General features: G+C 34.8%; 1 protein-coding gene across 1 annotated transcript; it reads right to left on the minus strand.

Moving 5' to 3' along the window:
- Nucleotides 1-7,726: 7,726 nt before the first annotated feature.
- Nucleotides 7,727-22,425, minus strand: LOC107192369 (the record flags this gene model as incomplete). Its single annotated transcript, XM_015581596.1, has 6 exons — nucleotides 22,283-22,425; nucleotides 13,618-13,802; nucleotides 11,377-11,497; nucleotides 10,785-11,031; nucleotides 8,174-8,410; nucleotides 7,727-8,086 (listed from the first exon to the last, which is right to left on the minus strand). Coding segments are annotated over exons 1-6 (1,237 nt in total), but the record flags the coding sequence as incomplete, so codon positions are not given.
- Between the last annotated feature and the right edge of the window lie 114 nt (nucleotides 22,426-22,539).

The following is a 22,539-nucleotide window of genomic DNA, read 5'->3' on the forward strand; positions in this document are numbered from 1 at the left end:
GACGCGTCGAATCGTAAATTCCAACTTCTGTGTTCCAGAAGTGATACAGTGACAAAAATTGGAATACTACGATAGTGTGATAGTGGTGTGCAGGGTGGTCTGGTCTGCGTTTGACGAGAAAACCATTAAATCGTGAGATATTTGACAAAATGTGACTTGTGCAGCCATCTTGAGTGTTTTCATCGGCGTCTGTCACAATCGCACACTTTCTAAAATTCTAATTCTGTCAATTAAAATGTGTTTATTGGTGTTTATACGGACCAGACCACCCTGTAGGGAAGTCTACCCGTGAGTTCTATACCCGTGAAAAGTTCATTTGTGCAATTGTCGAGGCAGAAGTTGGATTCTACGAAATCGAATGTCTCTCTCGTGTATCGCGTATACATATTCCCGTTGATTGTGTGAGTGCACGGACACAGCGCACGGACCACGGAGTCTCCCCCCTTAAATTTAGAGTCTACTGTATGTCGTTACTCTGAAAGGATACATACGGTGCTGTTAGAACTTCGATGAGAAAAAATCTATTCTTAACACTTTTATTTTTTGAATTTTTACAACTAAGATACTCAACTAAAAAAATCGACCAAAATTTATTAATATGTGTCCTAGTAAATACTACCTATCAGATTTTTTACAGAATTTTCGCATGCCATTAAATAGGCACTTTTAATTCCCGATCCGGTTATAAACTTTAAAACGAATGAAGATATACTTATAAGTCTTATAACGTAACATTTTAATCTCATGCAATAGTTAAAATAACGGCAACATATAATTATAAGAATACTTTTTGTATACATAACAGAATATGTATCTATATTGTATCAAATTTAAATATTGCGGAGGAAACAATTTATTTCCTTCTTTTTAAATGTCTTGCAAATTAATATTTTCAAGTTTTCATTTCCTGAGAGCTCACGAAGTGAAATTATAAAATACTTAAATGTATAAAGTAAAACCGCCACAGTGGGATTCGAACGAGGTCTCCCGACTGTGCTCACGCGTTTAGGTTGCCGGGCATCGCGTCGAAAACCTGAATTTTCGCCGCAGTGAGATTCGAACAGGATTTCCAAGTCAGCAGTGATGTCGGAATCGTGGTACGGTTTACCCACACTCTTTTCCCAATATACCTCGCTGTCTCTCGAATGTAGAATCCGTGGGACGTAGGCCCCTCACTCTTTTGCCACTATAGCTTATATACTCTAAAAACCAAATAAACCCATAACTGCTTCGCGCAGCTGGGATGAGCACCACAGGTCTCTCTGTAACATGGGCGATAGAATTTGTCATACACCGGGTGACATAATGAAGTATTTCTCAAGATATGAATACTTAAGAATTGGCACGTTTGTACTTCACAGTCACGCGATGTATGATGCTACACGAGGCATAATGATGCTCAATTGTTTAAGACGTTGGTAACTAAGGTAACCGAGAGAAATATGCGCAAACAAGATCTAAATTCGTCATTTCGCAGTTATGGTCTTATTTGGTTTTTAGAGTACTTGTGTCTGCCAGCACTATAGACGTAAAGTGGCAGACGCCGGTAGGTCATAGTGGTAGACGAGGTTCGTCGGAGTGGGATAGTGGGGGTAAACAGTACCACGATTCTGGCATCACTGCCTGAGAGGTAGGCCCGACTTTTCGTGGTGTTGTCGCGATCGTGACATGTCTTCGGCGCTTGTGTCTCTTTCACTCTTCGCGCCTTGGTCAATGACGTTCGACCGTCGACGTGCGTCCTCGTCTACGGTCGTCTGTCTCCATCGCACGTATTACAAACCTCTCGAGAAGGACAATCAACAAATAGTGGGGACTGCGTTCGGCACGCGGCAAGAGTTAAAATACATGAATAAGAAAAAGTTTATTTCTTTTGAAAGAATGTATTGTACCCAAATATTGAGCAACATATCGAAAGGGGATTAAGTTAATACGTAGGTTTTTACAGTAGACATTCGTTCCCTGCGTTCCCGTTATCTGCACGGAAGCCTTTTTTCGTGCAGAATACATGTGCAGAATACTTTTGTGTAAGGGGATTTCACGATTTTTCTCGGAGATGTGCGGTTTTTGATTTTGAAAAGAAACGATGTCTTTCAAAACATAGAATAAACACACATACATATAAACACATACACACGTAGAAACGTCTTTTCGTCGAAATATCTTGTTTATGGTCTGTTCCACTAAAGAAGAGCCCTGAGGGGTTTCCCTTCCTCGACGCGTGGCCTGGCGGGGATCCAATGCGAGCTGCGTATTTCGTGCGGCGTTGTCACGGTCCCAATGATACTGTGTGTCTCTTTCCATCCTTCGGCACGAGCATCACGAGAGCCTCTCGCTCAGACGCTCGGTAAACCAACTTCCTTCTTTACCCTGCAATTTCCACATGCAACATTTACAGTACAGTAGGCATTCGTTTATTACCGACCCTTTTATTGTAGCATGGGAACGCCCTTCGCTCACACGTATTTCTCACACACGTGCGCGTACTCTGTCGTCCAGCATGCCCAGGCCGGAACACATACGGTGTCGCGTTTAACACGCATATCTCATCATAGAAAGCGAAATGTATATACTGTAGGCGGATCAAAAATACAGCGTTTCGTCTGGGGAATCGTCTACCAAGACTCGTCAGTGGGGCTGACGGTAGACGACCCTACCCCAGACGCCTGGGTTGCTCCTCGGCGGAGTCCCTTAAGCAGCCAAAGGCTGCAACTATCGCTTGCGAGAAAACTCGCCACCTAGCGGTCGTTACCAAAAACCCAAGCGCCTGGGAGAAACGTCTCCACAGACCGCCCGTCCCATCCGATCTCCTACAATACGTTATACTGTTTTAATAATGTTTTAATTGGTGCAATGAATATTGGTGGCAATTTGATTGCTTCTTGTCTCGAGGATCACACGTATACTAAAATATGTCACGAATTATTACCTTTTTCACATAATACCTTAATACTTTATTACGCAGAATGTTTGGAAGAATCGATTTATGTAATAAAAGTATTTTCTTCCATAATATTTCAATATCATTAATAAAAATAACATAATTAACTTTGAAAACTTAGAAGATACTCCACCTACGAAAAACTTGTTACTGCTAAGTAATAGCACTCTTCATACTGAACAACTTCTGTGAATAAACCTTTCTGATATCTCTAAAAATAACGGAGACAATGTAATCGTAAAGTGCGCGTGTCCAGCCCACCCTATAGGTAGCTGCGTCGCACGACTGAACGGCCGAGTTGAGAAAGCGCTCGGATAACTGGCGTCTGCTTCCTGCACGGTTCTGGAATTCCGGCCTGCTACAGCTCCGACTAGTGCGGGAAACGAATGTCTACAATAGACATTCGTTTATTGCAGCCTTCGGGGCTGTAGAGGGCCAGAATTCCAAGAATACTGCAATAAGGAAACTCCACTCCATTCGGCCATTCAGTTGTGCGACGCAACTGCATATAGGGTGGACTGGATATACGCATTCTTCGATCATCTTCATTATCTTCGTTATTTTTGGAGGTATCAGAAAAGTTTATTCACAGAAGCTGTTTACTATGGAAAGGGCTATTAATTTGCAGTAACAATTTTTTCGTTGGTCGAGGATATCCTGAGTTTTCAAGATTAATTATGTTTCCTTTTTAATGATACTGATATGTTGTGGAATAAAAATATTTTGTTACGTAAGTGGAATCTTTAAACATTCTTTTTAAAAAATTAATAATTCGTGAGATATTTTATATACAAAATGTAAAATATGTCACAAACTGTTTTTTCTCGACCTATAAAAAAATTAGTTCTGCTATGTTATAGTCCCTCTGATACCAGATAAGTTTTGTGAATAAAATTTTATACAGGTTTATACCTGTAGAAATAATGAAAATAATTAATGTGATCAAAGTTACTGGACCATTGTTTATAATGCATGTATAATTGAATAGTAGTTTCATTTATTCTTCTTTATTGTAAACAATGTAATCAATAATATGAATATTTGAATTTGTTTAATTGTGACACAAAATGATTAACAACTACATTTGCTTATTAATTATCTTATTTATATATAAAAGTGTAGAAAAACACAAGTTAGTGATTGCAACAAAATATAGTAAGGAGCAAAACTGAACCAATGTGATTGGAATTTTTCTAGGAAAATAAGTTATTCATTTAGATGCTACTAATATGGAGTAACAGAAAAGCTGAATCTGTATATGAATAATTGTACACCCATTTCAGTTTAATAGACAATTAATGTTTTAACTTCATTACATTGAGTTTATTCGGTATAATATTTTACTTCTGACTCATAATTAGTCATCATGACATACTCAATGTTAAATTTTCATAATATTTTTAAGACATTCAATCCTATTGTTCTATGACTTTATTATGCAGAATCTTCTGTTAATATTTTCAAGTAGAGATCACTGGACAAAGAATTAAACATTTACCAATACTTTTATACATATATTCAGAAGTGTATTGGAAGTAAAATATTATAAGTAACAAATTGAAGAGAATATACTGAAAAAATTAATTGTTTCTTAAGCGGAAATAGTTGTAGAATTATATACTGGTTGAGATTTTTAATTATTTCATATATGTAATATTTATAGGAATAATCATTTATATAATATTAATTATTATATTGTAATAAATTTTGCACTGTCATGGCCTAGGAAAATAAATTTTATAAGAAAATTTATTCGAAAGAAGACGAAGGCTGCAATAGGTATTAATCTCATTTATAAACTCCATATGTATGAATTTTTAACTTTTTGCAGCTTTTCAATTTCTATGATCAACCACTTTAAAGACATTTACACTAAACGCCAAATAAGAGCATAACTGTTTCGCGCATCTCGAATGAGCAGGAGAGGTCTCTCAAACCCCTGGTACCCCCACTTTCACGCTTTCTATACAGGGACGATAGAATTTGTCATACACCGGGTGACAATAAAGTATTTCTCAAGACATGAATACTTATGAATTGGCACGTTTGTACTTCACAGTCACGCGATGTATGATGCTACACGAGGCATAATGATGCTCCATTGTTTAAGACGTTGGTAACTAAGGTAACCGAGAGGAATATGCGCAAACAAGACCGAAATTCGTCATTTCGCAGTTATGGACTTATTTGGTTTTTAGTGTAACATTCTTATGCCCAATACTGACTTTGTTATAAGTTTATCTGCTTACATAACACTTATATTCAATATGAATTAAGCATAATACGAAATGTAGTTGATTATAACTGAAAACATCTAAAAACATTGAAATATTTTATTATAACAATATTATATACACTTCGCTTTCTGTAATAAAATATACGTGTGAAACACGACACCGTATGTATTCCGCCCTGGGCGTGCTGAACGACAGTGGGGTGCGTGCACGTGTGTGAGAAATACGTGTGAGCGAAGGGCGTTCCCATGCTACAATAAAAGGGTCGGTAATAAACGAATGCCTACTGTACTGTAAATGTTGCATGTGGAAATTGCAGGGTAAAGAAGGAAGTTGGTTTACCGAGCGTCTGAGCGAGAGGCTCTCGTGATGCTCGTGCCGAAGGATGGAAAGAGACACACAGTGTCATTGGGACCGTGACAACAACGCCGCACGAAATACGCAGCTCGCATTGGATCCCCACCAGGCTACGCGTCGGGGAAGGGAAACCCCTCAGGGCTCTTCTTTAGTGGAACAGACCATAAACAAGATATTTCGACGTAAAGACAATATACAGTGGTGTCCGCGAATAGGCTACTGTTAGGGTCCGTATCTACGTGTGTATGTGTTTATATGTATGTGTGTTTCTTCTATGTTTTGAAAGACATCGTTCCTTTTCAAAATCAAAAACCGCACATCTCCGAGAAAAAATTAAATGGCTAGACTATAGATTTTGAACAATAAATAACGGTACATCGAAAGTCGTTTTCGCGCTGTAACTGTGATTTTTCTTGTTTTCTCCATTTACCACATTCCATAAGGGCATTATTCTTGTTCTTTGCATCATTGCAGTGTTTACCGCTCGTAATTCTTAAACCCAGTTAGGTGCAATAAAAATAGAATAGCTTAAGGCTATTTGATATGCAATAGCTTTAGTACGTATTGACACATAAAATAATTCGATTGAGACTTGTGGATACATTTCTGTTAAGAAAATTTTGCCATTTTGTTAGAAATAATCTCGATAAGATGAAATAAGAATTGTGGAAAATCGATTTCTCAAATATTGGTTTGATAACATTGTTGCCCACACCCGGCAAGCGCGGCTAGTACGGCGTACTACAAAGGAATAGTGAGAGGAAAAGTATAGCTCATTTGGGGGACCCAAAATTAGCCTACTCGCAGATACCATAATACAGGAATGTCAAACTCATATGATATTGCGGGCCACATGATCTATTTTGTATTAAGTTGGGGGCCGCATGTTTTCAATGTTGAAAAAATTAATAAAATACGATTTTTAGAATGATTATATTATGTATTATGTATTTTTTAGACTCAATGTCAAGCTCAATGTATTGTATATTATACATACATAGTCGTTTTATATTTCATGTCATTTTTTAAACTAAAAAAATATTTTACATTTTATTGTATATTATATAATATACAATACATACATAGACATTTTATTTTTTAATGTTATTTTTTAAACTTAAACTATAAATATTTTATATTTTTTATAAAAAACAGAAATAAAAGTTATAATAAGAAATAAACAAAATCACAGTTTAATATTACTTTTGAGAAGATATTTGACATCGTTTTTCACAAAGCAAGTCATCAAAATTTGGTTGAATATATTGAGCTGATGCAATTTTTAAAATTGATGATAAATGTTGATCGGTTAATCTTGACCTTTCTGAATTTTTGTTATTTTTCATTAAAGAAAATAGTTGCTCGCATAAATAAGTGCTTCCGAACATAGCCATTATACGCGTAACAAACGATAACATTTTAGGAAACCGATCTACAGATAAATATGTATAAAAATCTGGAATTCCAACTTCCATACATTTTTGCTTCAGCAAAGAATCACATTGGATTTCAATTAATTCCATTTGTAAGTTTTCATCAACAATTTCAATATCGATAGATAGAGGTGAAGTAAAAAGACGAAATTGTAATTCACAGCTTTTAAAATCAGAAAATCTTCGATCGAATTCCGTTTCTAACAATTTAATTTGGTGAGCATATTCTGTAAATTTTAATTTAGGTGATTTAATCAATAGATATTGACAGCTTTCAAAGTGAGACAAGTTTTCTTTTTCTATTTGTTTTCGCCAAAGTAATAATTTTTGTTTGAAAGCGTTAATATTATCAAATAGCGTTGTAACAACATGATTTTTGCCTTGAAGCTTAAGATTAAGTTGATTAAGATGACTTGTAATATCAACTGAGAAAGCCAGGTCCTTTATTCATTGTCCATCTTTTAATTCAGCGCATTCATAATTTTCTGTTTCCAAGAAAATTATGATTTCGTCCAGCAATTTGAAGAATCGTTTTAACACTTTATGACTCGAAAGCCATCGAACTTCCGTATAATATGGTAGATCGGTGTATTCACATTCTATATCGTCCAGAAATGAAGCAAATTGACGGTGATTAAGTCCACGTGCTCGAATATAATTTACAATTTTGGTGACTATTTTTAAAACATGTCCGATATTTAAAATTTTGGAGCACAGTACATGCTGGTGAATAATACAATGAAAATGTTCAAAATTATTATTACCATGCTGTTTGCATGTTTCTTTTAACCTTGCAACAACTCCTTTAGTAATACTGGTCATGGTAGGTGCACCATCAGTTGCAAGACAAACGAACTTTTCCAATGGTAACTTATACTTCTTCAAAACTTCCATAAGTGCATCAAAAATATCAGCTCCAGTGGTTGTATTATGCATAGGAATGATTTCCAAAAGTTCCTCACTTATTTTTAAATTAACATCGCATCCGCGAATAAAAACGGCCAGCTGAGCGATATTTCGAATATCTGTACTTTCATCAATTGCAATAGAGTAGGCTTGAAATGTTGATATTGTTGAATTATGCTGATTTCTCAAATTCTCGGCTATTTCGTCAATTCTGCTAGCTACAGTATTTCAACGTAAACTAACACTTTTAAATTTCTTTATTTGTGTTGGACATAATACTTCCGCCGCTCTAATTAAGCATTCACTAATAAATTCCCCTTCAGTAAATGATTTCGATCTGCTTGCGATTAAATGTGATAATATATAACTAACTTTTACAGCAGCTGTATTGTCTTCAACACATTTCGTGAATACACTTTGTTGTTTTTGAAGAATTGATTTCAATTCCGACAATTTGTCTTCACGAAGTTTTGCAACGTATTGGTCATAGTTTGTTTTATGATTTGTGTCATAGTGCCTTTTAAGATTATATTCCTTAGCAACTGAAATAGAGTTTTTACATATCAGGCATAATATTTTATTCTTGTTTTGGACACAAAAATATTGCAGTTCCCATTTTTCTTGAAAATTACGATGTTCCTCTTCAATTGATCTTTTCTTACTCATTGTTCTTGAAGTTCGATTATATTTTTATTAAATAACTTTTTAGTTTAATATGAATAATAACCAAAATCCACTTTAGAGTTCAAAATATCATTCGCAAACGATTGAGCAAACACTGCACTTTGTGACGACTTGGACAAACATGTGTCGTGTGTCGCATTAGATCGCTCCGCGTTCTATCATGTTTCTGATCGTCTTGTGTTTTTATCTCCGTTCGGTTTCGGCCGCCGCTTTTCATTTGACGCCTCGCGCCAGCGTCAACCAAAAAGTTCAAACTTTCCAACTTCAAGCGTCAAAGCTTGATATTTAAAAATGTTTAAAAAGTCTCGGCGGGCCGCAACCTATGTATTGGCGGGCCGCATGCGGCCCGCGGGCCACGTGTTTGACATGCCTGCCATAATATAAGGAGCGGGGTCATTCCACGCGAAATCGGACACGTTTTGGAGCACCATTTTGGATTTTGTTCAAATTTGGATATGTTGTAGTCTTTAGCGATATATAAACGCATCTCGAAGGATTTTTGAAAATTTGTAAAATTGTTGATCTTACAGCTTTTTGAAGTTTAGGGTCAACCTTTTTTCAATAAATCATAACTATTGAACTAACAAACTGATCGAAATGAGCTTTGCGTGTACTTATAGTAGAGACATAAGAGTATGAAATAAAAATTACTTCAGTTGAAAAAAGATATTTTTTAACCATTTATTATGCAATTCTTTTAAACAAATGCCCTGCTTTTGTACTAAGGAAATATTTAAAAATTTGAAAAAATGAGGATATAGCCCTATTTGTCCTCTTTAAGGACATATCTTCAAAAATATGGACACTTTAAAATTGGCCAAATGAAAATTAATTGAAGTGAACGCTGCGTCCAAGCGCACCGGCTCGACCGGTCGAATAATGAATTATCTATTGAACTAATAAACTTATCAAAATAATTTTTGTGGGTGCTTGCAGTGGAGACATAACAGTACCTAATCAAAAGTATTTCAGTTAGAAAAAAATATTTTTCAACCATTTATTTTGTAATTGTTCTAAACAAATGCAATTTTATAATAGTAGGACCCAATTGAAAAATTGGAAAAAAATTGAGGATGTAGTTCGATTTTTCCTCTTTATGAACAAATTCTAAAAAAACGTGGAGACTTTAAAATTGGCCATATGAAAATTGATTATACTTAACACTGCGTCGAAGCCCATCGATTCGACCGGCCGTGCCGTACCGGCTAACCTAGTACCACAGGGCTTGGCCGGTCGAGCCGGTGCGCTTAGACGCAGCCTTCACTTCAATTAATTTTCATTTGGCCAATTTTAAAGTGTCCATATTTTTGAAGATATGTCCTTAAAGAGGACAAATAGGGCTATATCCTCATTTTTTCAAATTTTTAAATATTTCCTTAGTACAAAAGCAGGGCATTTGTTTAAAAGAATTGCATAATAAATGGTTAAAAAATATCTTTTTTCAACTGAAGTAATTTTTATTTCATACTCTTATGTCTCTACTATAAGTACACGCAAAGCTCATTTCGATCAGTTTGTTAGTTCAATAGTTATGATTTATTGAAAAAAGGTTGACCCTAAACTTCAAAAAGCTGTAAGATCAACAATTTTAAAAATTTTCAAAAATCCTTCGAGATACGTTTATATACCGCTAAAGACTACACATATCCAAATTTGAACAAAATCCGAAATGGTGCTCCAAAAACTGTCCGATTTCGCGTGGAATGACCCAGCGACATCAAGCGCGCACATTCATTCACAGTTCATTCTTCGTTCAGTCATCATCAAGAAATTTAACAGAGTTTAAGTTCAATAGTGATTGTATCATTATTTTATTATTGTTTTGTGTTAAGCATAGGGAAGTAGTTTCAGACATCACATGACGCCTAATGACGCCTTGAAGATACGCGCCTTAGACCTACAATAACCGTAAAATGGGCGTCTTAATGACGTCATGTGCTATCTGGAAAGTGTGTTTTTAAAAAAAATCTTCCTTACGATTTCCTCTCGTAACAAAATATAATTAGTAGCAGAACAATTAGAAAAATAGTGTACAACTGAACGTGTAAATATTTATATTGACAATAGCTAAAAGTCAAACAAATATAAATACGTGTTAAACAAATATAATTGACGTATTAAATAGTTCCGTGAACACTTTATTTTACTCAGTTTCTTTGGGTATAGTTATTACTATTGTAAGACCAAATCGAAAATGTATTTTCTTCTGTTTTTGTGTGAACGTGTACTCACCAACGGGGTCACTGCTGTCTGTAATGATGACGTCGAATTCTCCTTTGTGTTGTTTCAAAAATTCGAAACCATCGCCCACGTTAAGGGTGACCTTTGGGTGATCAAGACCTGCGCCCATCACAGGCAAATATTTCCTAGATACTTCTAGTACTTTCGCGTCGATTTCTACTTGTACGATTCTTTCGACATCAGGGTGCTTTGCCACCTCCCGAGCAACCCCGCCGTCTCCACCCCCAACGATCAAAACCTGTAACAAAATAACAGAATAAATTTTCGTGTATAAACATTGTTGACTTTTAACATTCTTCATTCTGTTGAACCTTTACATTTTAATGTAGATAGTTTGAAATACCTTTTTTTAGTAGTTATGATTTAATATTTTGATAATAACCGTGAAATGTACTAAAATTATAATTATAAATATTTATAATTATTTATTATTTATAATAACGTTTATAGTACCTAATAATACATTAGTTTAGAATGACATTTGTATTAATGTTTATAACAATTACAGTAGTATTTGTGTTAATGTTTCTAATAATAAACGAGTATATGTAATTCAAATAATATGGTTCATTTAAAATCTTACAGTTTTTGGATTTGGATGACTACACAATGGTAGAAAAGCAATTGCCTCCTGGTACGAAAATTCATCCTTTTCTGTACATTGTATAATACCATCTAAGATTAAAGCCCTTCCATGTGATCTCCTGTACATAAGTAACAAAAAGTAATAAGTGTTAATGGTAATATAAACCATATTTCCGATTTGATTTTTTCTTGATTAGTCGAAGTTTGATTAGCAAGTAATTGTCTCAATAATCGCAAATTTATTTGTTAAATCACATCAAGAATTTACGGTTGAATCTAAGAAAAGAAGTGTTAGTACAATATTATGTTGCACAACATATGCATGTATAGCTATCTATAGTACTTATAGGAAAGTGTAAGTTCCATAGCGTAAAAATACGTTCACAGTAAATAAAATTTTTGTCGTAGGAAGTTCTGTATCTTTTGTAAATTATTGTCATGTTTTATGTTCACTTTTTGTCTTTATAAATTTAACGTCAACTAAATCATTTAATTACAGTAATAATTAATTATATACTTATGATACTTTGAAATAGAATAACAAAAGAGAAATTTCTTAAACAAAATGTAGGCAATGTAAACAGAAATAGTTGTAAAATAAATAATAGCAAAGCAACAAAAGTGGGTATATAAATAACGCGATACAATGTAATAATATGTATTTACAATTATTTGTTAAACCAAAATTCCTTATGAAATACATAGTAATAGAGAACAACTGAATATTACGACATTACCAACATAATAAAAATTTACAAACTGCATTGCTATTTAAAATAATCTAAGAGCTATAGACATTACTTCAAATTTTAAATAGTAATATTAAGTTTTAATGAAAACAGATTAAGTAAAATGGAATTTGGCAATTTAAAAATCTCATGTAACTAAAAAGAAACTGTACTATTGAAATTATTGGTTGTCTGTGATCAGCGACTGTCTCGCATTTCTATAAGCTCATTTTCTAACTGGTACCATTGTGCAGACTTCGCTGCATTTGGAAGAATTTTTTGATTTTATATAAATCTTTGAATCTATCAAATCCTACCAAATTTTAAGAAAACTTCAAAAACCACAGTACAAATACCTTTCGATTATCGTCCCGAACTCGGGTCCACGCCGGGACAATAATCTTAAAGAAGGAAATGCTTCAGACCCTCGTAAATTCGTTTTGAAAATATGCGTTTGACAGGTTCCACACTCCCCCCCCCCCCAGTGATAGGGATCACGCTTGGACAATAATCGTGTAGAACAAGCCGGACGATAGTCGGGAGGAGTCTGTACTATGTATGAGGTGTACCAATAATGAATCCACTATTTTGTTTCTGAAGTAGTAATATTCAACAATTAATTCGCTGTTCGCCATGGTGATCATCGGTCACCGCGTTCATTAAAATGTACAAAAAAAACAATTGACTTCGCAATAATCTTGCAATCTTCTGAATATTTAAAATTAACGGTATATTAATAATCCGAACAATAAATATACAATTCGACATTTAGACATTTATATTCTTAATAGCAAGAAGTTACAGACATGTATTTCATCACGATATGGTTGCAACAGTAAGAAAATTAGCAATGATTCAATTGAAAAAAGTGTATTTGCTGTTGGAGAACGAACAGCAAATTCGTGCTTAACAGCAAAATTATCAATAAATCCGGCAAAACGACGGACTTCAGATTTCTTATTTTACCTTTAAATTATTATACACTTTATATTATACTACATATTGTGTTATACTCTACTATACATCATGTGTATTAACGTATTATAAAATTTAATTTACCGTACAATCAGGACTGGTAGTTTTAGTCTTAAAAAAAAGTAAACAGTGAATCTGACTGAAAAAAATAAAGGATCACTAACTGGTACACCTGATACAAACATTTGCGATTTCAATGATCTCTCACAATATTTCGTGGTTTACGCATCGTTTTGAATACGTCGCTGTCGCGAAAGAACAATGACACAACTGCAAGAGAGTAATTTTGTAGGAGATGAAAGAAAAACAATTTTATTTAATCATACTTTTGATTTCATATTGAAAAATAACCATACTTGTGTATTTTGGTCATATGCAAGCTGCATTGGTCACAAAGGTATTTCTGAGAGTAGCGACGCGTGTTACTCAAAATATTCAAATTTTGAACTTGTGACATTGTTCTTTCGAAACCGAGCGATATGTAGAAAGTTCATTTCTTACGCGCAAAGAGGATGGGTGTAATAGTAAATATTTACGTTTCAAGCACCATTACGTCTTGATACGGAGACCGTTCCCGATGCAGTATTTTGACAACCTCGAGGGACAACGAGACACCTGGCCACAGGTCACTGATTTCGCTGAACCAGCCAGGATTCATCATGTCCATCTTCCCCGTCGTTAGTCGTACCGGAGCCCTCCTTCCGTGATATTGGAACTGAAACTAGAGAGATGGTATGTGGGGCTCGGTTAATCGTGGACGAGGGAAAATAAAACCGCGAACTTTTTTATGCGGTCAAACATGTTTCTGTACGAGGCGACGCGCGTCTCCTCTCCAGCTTCGTCTGTCCCATTCGGAACTTGATGCGAAACTATGGCAGAAACTCGTTCGTCGCACGTGTATTCTTGCTCGTAGCAATTTTCAGGTAGGAAAATTTCATATTACGTTAGGTAATATACTTAATGCACGACTAGATGTATGTAATAGTAATGATCGTCAATATTAAGTTTGTATTGTGGTTTTATCTTATTGTATATCGGTGGGCAGTTGAAGCGTAGCCAAAATGTGACAGAAGTTATGGAAAGTAATAGGAATCATTTTGAGTAACAGATAGTGTAGCGAGTATTCGATGTTTGTAAACATTTTTCAGGCAGTAACTACCGTCCAGATAGCACACGAACGGCTTAATGACGGCTTAAAGGCGCCTAAGACGTAAAATAGCCGTAAAATGGGCGTCTTCAAGGCGTCATGTGCTATCTGGGCATTAGTTTTACAATAATAACTATTAATTTCATGTATAATTAATACGTTTAATATAATTATTTGTAGTACAATAATGTTTAATATAATTAAAAATAATTAACAATTAGATACTATTAATTTCGCGATAGTGACGTGTCTAGGAAAGTGACGGATTTAATCGTGACACTTCAGGTCGTATCGAATTTTGCAAGAATTTTAGTGGTTGAAATAAGTTTCGGTAGGTTTTACATATTTTTAGCAATGAAACGTACATATACGTTTGTCGTGATTATACAAACTTAAATTCCTGCACTTAATTCTTTGTTTTGTTTTTTACTTATATTTCCTTGCTCAGTGGTTCCTCTTTAAAACTCTGATTTTTATCAGAAATATACATACATACAATCATCTGAATTTTACAATGAAATTCAACTTAAAATTGCCAAGCTTATATATAGTTTACAATTAGTAACGCAGTCCACTTCAATTTCGGTTTCTAAAATGAATTTCATTAAGTGTTTAGGTCAATACCTAAAAATTTTCATTTAATTTAAATCAATTTATTGTTAATTTTATAAGTAAAAATGTATAAAGTCTAATGAATGATATAAGTAAATTTTCAATAAATCTTGACATTAGTAAATCTGATTATATAATTAATTTGATTAGATATTAAATGGTCACGCGATGTAGTGCCACATAAACATACATCAACACGTGTTTACTTAATATCACGCTCTCCGTGACTTCATTACACATAACCATGACGACTGTATAGCTTTTCTTTCCTCAAAAAAGGAAACGAATTTTGAAAAAACGTCTAACAAACGGTATTAAATAAATGAAAAATGAAGCAAAAAATTCTAAATATTCCGAAAATGTTTCAGATAGTGTTGAGGTTGTACAATCTACAACATGTTTTACAATTCCAAAAAATGAACACTCAAAATTATTCCCAAAATATTTAAAATTATTCCTCCTAATTTTAAAGATTATTACAAGTTATATTTTAATAACATAAATATATTTTATCATACAAATAGTTTTTATAGTTTTGCTAAACAAGAACTATGTTTCAGACAAAAAATCGGGACACATATTATAAAGCAAATTAACTTTTCATTTCTACGTTATCCCAATACATTCGTATAAAATAGAAACATAGTTACATATACAATGGTAGTTAAGTAATTTTCAAACATATGATTTACACCAAAAAACATCGATCTTCCCGAGAAACCTACTCGTTCAATATTTCCTTTAAACTTTATATTTTCTTTTAACACTTTTTTTAACAAAATTGCTACGAGCTCGTATCCTTTCGAAAAATTTAACACATTCGATTAAACACAGTCCAAAGACATAAACGATGCACAAGAATTTTCACAAAGAAATTTTTGTTATTTTTCAGAAAACCGCAAAGCATTTGTAAAAACCGCGTACCGTAAACGAGCAACAGGGCCTACGAGAGATCGTTCAGACGAGGAAGCGCGAACAAGACTGAGGAATGGAAAAGAGTTCACTTGCCGATAGGATGGTGGCCCATATCGTCCCCCGTTCCCCGTATACTTCCAGATAAATAATGCTTCAATCTCGACCAAGATAGCGTGTGACATATTTACGTGTTTCATCGTGCTGGTAAAATCGAAATCGGTCATTAGCTACATTAACAATAAGTAACAAGACGACAAGTTAGATGGACAGTACGTGCTGGAATCCATTGGTAGTAGTAGGTTTGAAATAATCTATAGATTATAGATACAATAATCTATAGGATACTTATACATACTGACATAACAATCTATACATTATTTATAGATATAGATATATTGATCAATAGATTGTTTATAGGTATAGATACAATAATCTATATATTGTTTATAGATGTAGATATCATACCGATCATAAATATAATTTGGAAAAATTGTGGTCGAGCTTCTAAAAGTATGTACTCTTTTAATTTTCTCAACAATATGATTTCTAATTTTGAAAGTTAGATAAAATAGTTAATGTGTTTTACTGCTTCGAGATTTTATTTAACCTAATGAAATTGTAGGTATATTGTAAATGATAGTAAAGTAATTTATAAACTAACTTGTTTTAACTGATCAGATGAGATGAGGGGAGATCTTAAATTACGAGTGAAACGAAATGTCTGTGGTATAGCGGTTCATTATTTTGTATATGTATATGTATTAACGAAGTTTTATTAGTGTACGGTTCCATTTTGATAGATTTTTCTTTCGAAAACCAGAGTAAGACTTTACAAATATGGTTGCTGTTATTGTTTTACTTATTTAAATGTAACTCTTCTTAACTGAGACTCAATGAAGAAACATTTCAATTATTATATTAAGTCATTAGTGTTTAAATTCTCAATAGGAATATAAAATAGTTTACGTGCATTACGTGCACTAAAGAAATGAAATATTTTGTTATAGTAGTAAAACACTAATGGCAAAACTTCGTAATATCAAGTTACACCTTCTCATTATTTTCATTTGTGACATATTTTGTTAAAATAAAAGTTTCTTTACAATGTATAGGCACCATGTTAATCATGTACCTCAGGTAGTCTTACTGGTCAGAGGAGTGATTGGATCACGGAGGAGAGTGTCCAATCCTGTGATTATTTAATATTTAGTAACTATATTAAGAATAGTATTGTCACAGCGACACTGTAACTTTAACATTTTTTCAATTTCTATCATTACATTTAACACTACAATAACCAAACCCGTCGAAACGACGGATTTCAAATTCTTATTTTACAATTACTGAAATCATAAAGGTGCTTTTTCTGGAATTTATGTCGACTTTTAATTTATTATAAATTTTGTATCATACTATGTTCTGTTATATTATGGTATACACTATACAATTTAGTTTAACATACATCGAACGCTGGTAGTTCTAATTTCAGACCTAAATTACGGTTTATAAATCTGTTTATAAAGAATCTTCGAATTTACGTTCGAATTGTATGTGACAGATTCGTGACACAAACTAAATAACATGCGTATCTTTTCTGTTCCCTAGATAAGACTATTTAAAGAATGTTTGACCTGTGGAATTCTAATATATTTCCATGACGTTGTCGAACACATTCTCTTCTCTAATCGCGACGAAAGATACCACCAAAAAATTACGAAAAGTATTTCGACCGATTTATCACGATGCAGTCGTGCTAATGCAATCAATATGTTAATCGAAATGACAAACGATAAGCAAAACACGCAGGAGATTACAGGGGTTCGGCCTTGACACGTCGCGTCTGGGTCGAAATAATTTACTTCGCAGATCTGATTCACCGTTCGAAGTTAATAATCGAATGTAGCACTGTATTACCGTACAGAATTCTTCGTACGTGTATTTCTTTCCTTACTGGTTTGCCATATTAATTATTTGGAATAGTTGTAAAAAGTATTATATTAAACTGGAGTTATAAAAAATAAAAAAAGTTTCTACTAATCAGAATTTTTAAGGTTAATATTAACAGTTCACTTGACTCAACTGTTGATTATCCTTTTTGTATAGTGACATATTGAGTTTATTCCAGAGAAATACAGTTTCACAAAAAATACAAAATTATATTAACGAAGATTATTGGAATCTCTGAAAAATGGTAATTACCCATTTTTTAAATGAAATATTATTAATATGTAAACAAGAGATAACAATTTATGTAACGTGTATTATTAAAGATGAAATTAATGATTAATTATGCAGTATAGCATTCAGAAATGAATTATTATCTAATATTGTTTCTAGTACAACATTTAATTAAAGTATATAGACTTCTTTTGTTAATTTTTTCCGTAATTATTTTTTTATTATTATACATTTTTAATGAATTTTGATATAATACGAAAGATTCGCTTTGATGGTTTCGCCATATTGGAAGATTAAAGTGCTGTCTGTGGGCACACGTGTTTCAAAATATTTTATCTCAAATGAACCCTTTTAAATACTCTGTGTGATCCAAATTCCTTTAAAAATTCTCAAATGGTAAAGAATTGTTATTATGTATTGCAAAAGTTCCTTTCATTTCTTCATTCTCAATCTTGCAATGTCCACAAATTATAAATGTAAATAACTACGTCCCTTGTACGATTATTGTAGACAAGACAAAAGCTAATTTTTTATTAATGAATATAATAAGGGAAAAAAATACTTGAATAAACTTCGCCTGTAAAGGAAACTTTGTAATATTTCTAAATAATACTTTTACTATAGAGGCATTCCACACGAAATCGGACAACTTTTTAGAGTAACATTTCGGATTGTGTTCATACTTGGATATGTTGTAGTCTTTAGTAATATACAGGGTGGGGTATTTAAAACATGTCACCTGAATAACTCGTTTGTTTTTAGAGATAGAAGAAAATGCATCTGACCAAACTTATTTGGTATCGAGAGGCTCATAATCTGATGTCACTAAGTTTTTGATAGGTGGACCCGTCAAGAAGATATGGGGATCAACTCTGTTTTCTTAAATGAAACGATATGGTTTTTTACTTACATTCCGATAGAGCGTTTCAAGGCGGATACAATTACCTATTATGAAGGTCATTCAAGGTCAACTGCAAGAGAAAACAACTTATCTCAAAGCACTCTTCGAATACTTTCGTGTCTTCTCTGGTTGTGGCATATCGCTCTTGTAGTCGCTATTAGGGGTCACGAGACATAAACATGCATTCAATCACATTGTAAGCTTATCTGTATCCACGAATGTTATTAATAGTTTGACTACCGACTACGAAGGGCTTATGAATACTTCTAGACGATGAAATGTTCTTAAATAAAATTTTGTTTACGGTTGAGGCTACATTCACAAACCACGGAGAAGTTAACCGTTACAACGTGTACTACTGGTCAGTAGATAATCCACGATGGCTGAGAGAAGTAGACAAACAGAGACCTTGGTCTGTAAACGTCTGCTGTGGCCTTCTTCATAATAAAATAATTCGTCCATATTTTGGACGTTTTCCCAGAACTGTTAGAAAACATTTCACTGGACATACGACAATCCATGTGGTTTCAACAAGAAGTTCTGCTCATTCAACACGAAATTTTACAGAATTTCGGGACAAGAAATTTGGAGATCGTTGGATTGGTCGATCAGGAAGTAACAAATGCCGGTACGTTCCCCAGACCTGACACCTTTAGATTTTTATTTGTGGAGAAACTTAAAAGAACAAGTGTACCGCGAAAAACCAACAACCAAAGTTGACATGTAAGAACGTATAAAAAGAGCTTGCTCTATAATTGATACAAATGAAATTTGTCAAGCAGTATCATCAGTGTTGCAACGTTTTAAACTACATATCCATGTTCAAGGTCGTCATTTTGAACAATTGTACTAACAGTGAGTACGTAAATAACATGTTACATGAAAATCGTCGAAGTGTTCGAAGAGTGCTTTGAGATTGTTGAAGAAAAAAAATGTTTCTTTCTTTTATGAAAACTACATTTTAGGATCTCCTTCCAGGGTCTGATGTGTGCGTGTGTGCGTGCGCGCGCGCGCGCGTGTGTGTGTGTGTGTGTGTGTGTGTGTGTGTGTGTGTGTGCGTGCGCGCGCGCGCGCGCGCGCGTGTGTGTGTGTGTGTGTGCGTGCGTGCGTGCGTGCGTGCGTGCGTGCGTGCGTGCGTGCGCGCGCGTGTGTGTGTGTATGCGGTAACGGAGCGTAGGTGTAGGAGTCCGTGGTATGAGAGTGGGAAAGGAATCGCTCGCCTCGGTCGGGGACACTCGACTCGCTTACTTTTGTTATGGAGTTTTTAGGTTGACCGAGAACGTCTTGTAGCGAACACACGTTTAATTAGCAATCTGCTCCAAATACGATTTTCATTTCTTTTAGTTATATTCACGAACACTGTGTTCAGCTGTGAAATTTTTGCAAATAAAACTTCAACAGAGATAATCTGTTTTCTCTTGCAGTTGACCTTGAGTGACCTTCAATGACCTTCACAATAGGTCATTCTATTCGTCTTGAAACACTCTATCGGAATGTAAGCTACTAAAAAACCATACCGTTCCATTTAAGAAAACAGAGTTGATCTCCATATCTTCTTGACGCGTCCACTTATCAAAAAATTAGTGACATCAGATTATGAGCCTCTCGATACCAAATAAGTTTGGTCAGATATATTTTCTTCTATCTCTAAAAACAAGCGAGTTATTCGGGTGACCTGTTTTAAATGCCCTACCTTGTATAAGCGTATCTCGAAGAATTTTTGAAAATTTGTGTAATTGTTGATTCTACAAAGCCGATGTGATTCTACGCAACGTTAACTTCAATTTATTTTCATGTGGCCAATTTTAAAATGTTCATATGTTTGAAAATTTGTCTATGAAAAAGACAAATAGGGCTATATCCTCATTTGTTCAAATTTTTCAATTGCGTCCTACTATATATAAAATGCATTTCTTTAAAACAATTGCAAAATAAATGGTTAGAAACTATTTTTTTAACTGAAATAATTTACATTTGTTTCGGAATGAAAATGTACGAGATGCGCTCGTCAAAAGTAAATAGGACAGGGCGGTCTCGCAGCATACTGCGAACCTGTCAACGATTGCGTGCGCCCAACGCCGATTTGCTAGTTCGTCCCTGAATTCGCAACCGTGGTGGTACGTTAGAGCGCGTGCGTCAGCGTATTTACGGAATCTGCGCAACTCTGTTCGACATATCGATCATCTATCGATAGTTTTGCGATGATCGATATTCGTGGAACCAATCCGGCGCTTCTCTGAAAAATCCTAATGAATTTTGAACTAAAACCAGTAGAAACTTCGCTGCGCGCCGAGCATTCTGTCGTGAACCATTGTAGTAATCGCAGATCTTAAGAAACTTTTCATTTTTCACCACGTGCGTTAATTATCGCAACACCACAAGTGTTATATTTATCGCTCTCAACGCTCGAGTACAATTCGTGCCGATAATTGGCGATTAGTGTAAACGACTCCATTACGAATTCTATGTTATTAAATATAGTCCGATTTATGTCTAGTTTGGACTTATTTACATCAAGAGAATCTCCTACATTTATTCATAACATTTTAAAGAAAGTACACTCAAAGGAGCCATAGTTTCAATGCTTACTCATGCGTTATGTCGCGATACTTATTCTATGTTATTAAATATTGTCCGATTTATGTCGGGTTTGGACTTATTTTCATCAGGAGAATCTCCTACATTTATTCAGAACATTTTTAAGAAAGTACACGGAAAGGAGTAAAAGTTTAAATTTTTATTCATGGGTGATTCATTCCGTGTGTTACATTGTAACCCGAGGGCCCGAGAGTCGGTTGCCGGCAGCCAAATAACATCTCTACGCGCCGAGGCTACGAGCTTCGAGCTTCCAGTGCCAGAGCCTCGGGTCTGCCCTAAGAACATAAATCTGTCATCCGAGCTCGTTCGAGTAGCTCGAACAAGCTCGAAGTATCAGCTCGTTCGAACAAGCTCGAACACCAAGACTCGGTTACCCATCACTACCCATCACTACCCATCACTACCCAGAAGTCGCCTCGAGGCCAGATAACATCTCCCCTCGTGGATTTGCGTACACATAACGAATTCGTATCGGGATAAAAATGCGTACAAATTGAAACGAGTTCCGAAGGAAATCGTCTTTTTCAGGAAGATTTTCTTAATATTGTATAGAAATTTTCTATGTTTCTCGGACATAAAGACCAAATCCTACGTGGATCTGTATTTCTACCAGTCAGCCAATGTTTTGAGACTGTTTTCTTTTTTTACATGGTAGTTTTGCCTCTTCAATACACATCTACTGCTAAACCTAACGATTGCAACCTTTTTTCGCTGTAAATGATATTTCATTGTTTGGAAGCTATACGTACTATGTACTGTAGTATATTCGGTTTCAAAGAACAGCACTTTCATGGATAATTCTAAACTAAACTGAAATAGTTCAGTGAAAATTAATACTAGATATACATACATTTTGCTGTTGCCCGCTCTCGTCGCACTTCGCATGCCGCGCCCTCACCCTCTGTGACTCTTTTTCAACCTTCTCACTCACGCACATCACCCGAAGGTCCCTACGGGAACCTTCGACCGTATATTCGGCAGGGCCTACCAACTCACTACAGATTACAACGAGCCTTCGAGAGACCCAGCTTCCCTAACGTGGGACGACCAGTGATGCCAGAATCGTGGAACTTGCTTCCACCACCACGACGTCCTGGCTACCCCCAC

This window comes from Dufourea novaeangliae, unplaced genomic scaffold (assembly GCF_001272555.1).
Source record: "Dufourea novaeangliae isolate 0120121106 unplaced genomic scaffold, ASM127255v1 scaffold348, whole genome shotgun sequence".
Taxonomy (NCBI): Eukaryota; Metazoa; Arthropoda; class Insecta; order Hymenoptera; family Halictidae; genus Dufourea; species Dufourea novaeangliae.